This window comes from Cryptomeria japonica, chromosome 7 (assembly GCF_030272615.1).
Source record: "Cryptomeria japonica chromosome 7, Sugi_1.0, whole genome shotgun sequence".
Classification (NCBI taxonomy): domain Eukaryota; kingdom Viridiplantae; phylum Streptophyta; class Pinopsida; order Cupressales; family Cupressaceae; genus Cryptomeria; species Cryptomeria japonica.
The window spans coordinates 142898793-142903153 of NC_081411.1; the positions used below are offsets into that span (position 1 = coordinate 142898793).

At 33.1% G+C, this 4361-nt stretch overlaps 1 protein-coding gene across 1 annotated transcript; it reads left to right on the forward strand.

Moving 5' to 3' along the window:
- Positions 1 to 395: 395 nt before the first annotated feature.
- LOC131052432 (protein Dr1 homolog) lies at positions 396 to 3958 on the forward strand. Its single transcript, XM_057987103.2, has 6 exons — positions 396 to 656; positions 798 to 891; positions 2856 to 2945; positions 3188 to 3282; positions 3453 to 3521; positions 3650 to 3958. Exons 2-6 carry the CDS (start codon positions 837 to 839, stop codon positions 3794 to 3796), a joined length of 456 nt encoding a protein of 151 aa, XP_057843086.1. The 5' UTR covers positions 396 to 656; positions 798 to 836; the 3' UTR covers positions 3797 to 3958.
- The last annotated feature ends 403 nt before the right edge of the window (positions 3959 to 4361 follow it).

A 4361-nucleotide genomic window follows, 5' to 3' on the forward strand; every position in this document is an offset into this window, starting at 1 on the left:
ATCAAAATATAAAAGAAAAGAACGCATATATACAATTTTCATCATTACACTAATGTATTAATTGATTAAAAAAAATAAAATTTACTTGTTTAACCTCCCCTCTCTTCTTTAATAATTAAAAAATGCTCGATAAAACTTTTCTAACTTACTTCTAAAGGAGTGTCTTTTCCCTAAAATCAAATGATGCTAAAATTTTTGCTCCTTAAATTGCTTCCCCATCCAAAACATCCTCTTATCATAAGCTAAAAGAACATTATGCAACAATGCAAGCCATTCTATTTTTTAATATTAATATAAAAACACACTTTTAAAACCAGAGTCAGCTGTTCCAAAGTCTTAGAACAAAAGATTTTGTGTTGACAATCTGTCCGTTTTAATGGCAACACTTATGATTATCTTCCAATAAAAGAAAGATAATCTATTTATGTCATTGTACAGTCAACACGGTATATCCAAATATTCCTCAAGTAAAATAGTTACCGTAAAAACAAGTTGAAAAGACTGTTTGTGGTAACAGGGTCTGCGAAAATAACACGGGTTCTCAGAGAGATCGATTCGGGTTATTTTTATTATGTTTTTTTGTATTTTAGAGCTCAAAATTGCCGCTGAGATATCTCGGATTTGACTGAGGCACCATTTTTCTGGTTAATTTCGAGGTAGGTTTTCATTTTTTGATTTTTCAATTTTTAAATGATAAATTTACACAGCTTTTTGTTTGGTGCGTTGTTGAAATTCTGTAATGGCTATTTCCTTTGTGAATTGAAGATAATAATTTTTTCCCTGGTGTTGGTTGACAGTCGTGCAGTGTCGAGGGTTTTAGGGTTTCTAATTTTTACATGGAACCCATGGATATCGTGGGTAAATCTAAGGACGACGTATCGCTTCCTAAAGGTACATTTCTTTTCTTTTTGTTTTTCTCTATGGGCCGTTTTGAGGGTTTGAGTTTTCGTGGTAGTGAAAAATGGATTTTATTTTGAGAGCTTTTTTGGGTGAAATTTTTAGGGTTTAATGCAAAGACTGGGTTTGGATTTAGTTATTAAAAAAATTCTGTATTTTGGATGTGTAGAGCAGTGAGTGTTAAGGGTATTATTACATTAGTGTAACCAGTCCACAGGGATCATTTTTTAAAAATTATTTAAGGTACTACCTGATAGTTATATTGTTTTGACTTATATCAGATATCAGAACATTAACCGCTTTACAGTTAAGTTTTAAATGTTTCGGGGTTTGACTGTGAACTTTTTTCATCAATGTTTCAATTCACACTCGATGATGCATCACTATTATGAAAAAAGTTCATAATAAGAGACCAGAAATATAGAAACTATATGCTGAATTATTAAGAATTATATGTTTAAATAGTGATATTTCAATTAGTGACTGAATTTCAATTTGATCACTTCATTTAAGATCCTTTTAGAAGAACTGATCTCCAACTTTGCCTTAGGATCTATTCACCAAGGGACAGTTTCAAGTAGAAAGTTATTAAGGGTGTGGGATCTTCCCACTAATAAGGGAGACTTGCAAATGTTCCTTTGTGATGAATAAAATTTGACCCTCAAATATATAAAATATAGCATATTAGTCATATCGAATTAATAACAATTCTTATCCTTGCTTGTTGTCTATACTTCTGATGTACATACTTGGGAATATGATTGGCTAAAGGGAGAGTCTGATTTTATTTTTAGTTGTAAACAGAAACAGATTTTTCAAGATGAAGTTTGGTGGTGTTATAGAGGACTTCGTAATATGGTTATGAATTATTTTGTGTTTTGTGCTTTAAATATTTGTCTTTATCTTCCTGGAGATTGTTGAGCGTGTCGGTTTAGGGATTCTTGTTCAGGATTCTTTTCACATCTTCTTGGCATGTAATGAGTTTTATTTCTGAGGAATTTGTACCGAGGGTATTAATGGTGGGAAGTTGTGAACAACTTTGTTTGGATGTTGTGTTTAAGGAGAGGAAAAAATACAGCCGGTAAGGATTTAAGAAGAGAGATAAGTTCATGCAGCCGACAAAACATAGTTCATCAACGGTGCAAATTCCTTTCAACAAGTGCAGATCAAGCTTGCACCATTGTTAAATGCGCTTTTGTTCGTTGTATAGAGCATGGTCATAGATTATGCCCGTATTGGCTTCTCACATGCACTTCAAATTACTTAAATAAATTGCTTAGTGTCCAGCATTTACATGGTGGTTTATTTTTATATATATATATATATCTATATCTATCTCGCCCTACCTACTCTTAGCAATTTAGTTGAGAGAAACCAATCCAGAAATGTAAAGTGTTTGGGGAAACAGTTCGAAATGCATTCTATTCAGCCTGCAAATAATTGTAACTCAGAAGTTGCATGGGACGAACCATATTATGCAAATAAATTCTTGTCTCGGTAATTTTCCATGTCATTTCACAAGAGCTGTCAGAGGCATATTTTGCAAGTTCTTTTTTCCTTGTCAGATAGCTCACAAGATCACAAGAACTCCATTTAGTAGAAATCTAGACACAAAATCGTTGTCAGATAGCTCACAAGAATTCTATGTAGTAGGATATTGTCTTAAGATTTTTATGTTTCTTTTGCTTACTGTGAACTGTAAAATATGACAAATATTTCAATTCTATTTTAAAATCAGTTATCTGGATTATCAAATATACAATTCAGTATTTTGTTTTGAATTTGAAGATGGAGTTTTTAAAGTTGATACAGATGCTGTCAGGAATGTTATTAGTTGAAGAAAAGCTTTAGCATATAAAAATTTTGCCTGAGATTTATTATGATAGCATATAATCCACAGTTCTTGATGATTTTTTCTATGAACTTGGCAATAATGTGCATTTGTCATTATCCTGCAGCAACAATGTTTAAGATCATAAAAGAGATGCTTCCCCCTGATGTACGTGTTGCAAGAGATTGTCAGGATCTTTTCGTTGAGTGTTGTGTTGGTGAGAGCTTAAATCTTTATGCAAAACCTGATAATGAATTTCTTTTTCACATGTTGGTCCATATTGAATATAACACAGTTAGCTTGCAAGTACAATAAATATTATATAGAAAATTTGGTAGGATCTTTGTTGGTTCTTATTCTTACTTGATATGATTATTTTAAGGAATGCTTTTCAAGATATGGAGGCCTTGCAATTCTTGCATCATTTACTGTTACTTATGTCTATCTACCATGATACAGAGTTTATCAATCTGCTATCATCAGAATCTAATGAAGTTTGTGGCAAAGAGGAAAAACGCACAATCGCGCCTGAGCATGTTTTGAGAGCCTTGGAGGTTAGTTCCCAGATAGGCAATACTATTATTTATTGATGTTAAATATGTTAAGGAAACTGTCAGATTTTGTTCCTAGAGACTAAGGCCCAGACTTGTTTTAGTTTTTAGGAGGACATTTTTTATAATGTAGAACTTTTCCCATGTGTTCAACTGCACTTGCTTTATCACAGGTTCTGGGATTTGGAGAGTATATTGAGGAGGTTTATGCTGCATATGAACAGCATAAACTTGAAACATTGGTATGCTTATAAATGTTTAATTTTAATTCTTTGTAGATTAGCATCAAGATTGATATGTTATATGGAATACTGATCAGATTTGTCAATTTGTCATATGATACATTTACTTGTCTTATTTTTCTCATCAGGACTCTCCCAAAGCTGGGCGATGGGCTAGTGGAGCAGAGATGACTGAAGAAGAAGCTCTAGCCGAGCAACAAAGAATGTTTGCCGAGGCCCGTGCACGCATGAATAATGGGAATGCAAATCCTCCAAGGCAGTCAGATTCAGATTGACTATCTACGACTTTGTGCTCCAAGAATGGCTGTTTATACTAATTTGTGTATTGTATTTTACTCGAAAAAGCACCTAGGATGAAGTCTAGCTTTCATGTAAACTCTGTATGAAGACACAAGCTCCAATGATTACGTAAATCAATTTTTTTGGTTTTGATATAATTTGTTTGTGCAAGTTTTGTCAAAACCAAGTGCTTTTTTTAATTGTCCATTGATTTTACGATTACCTTCCCTTAGCATAGCATTTCTTCCTGTTTTCTTAGACTAGAAAATTTAATCAATTAAACTGCCGTTTGGAGGATTCTTCGATATTGAAATTCTGGATTATCTGTTACATTTCTTTCCTTCTTACTAGGAGGAAAATATTGGCTTAGCTTAACTTGTCAGATGATCAGAGTCTTTTTTATGTGAGGATTCTGCTTAACTTGTCAGATGACCACAAGCATTTTTATGTGAAGACTCTGCTTAACTTGTCAGATAATCAGTCATTTTTATATGGGGATTCTGCTTAACTTGTCAGACGATCACAGTCATTTTTATAGGAGGATTCTGCTTAACTTGTCAG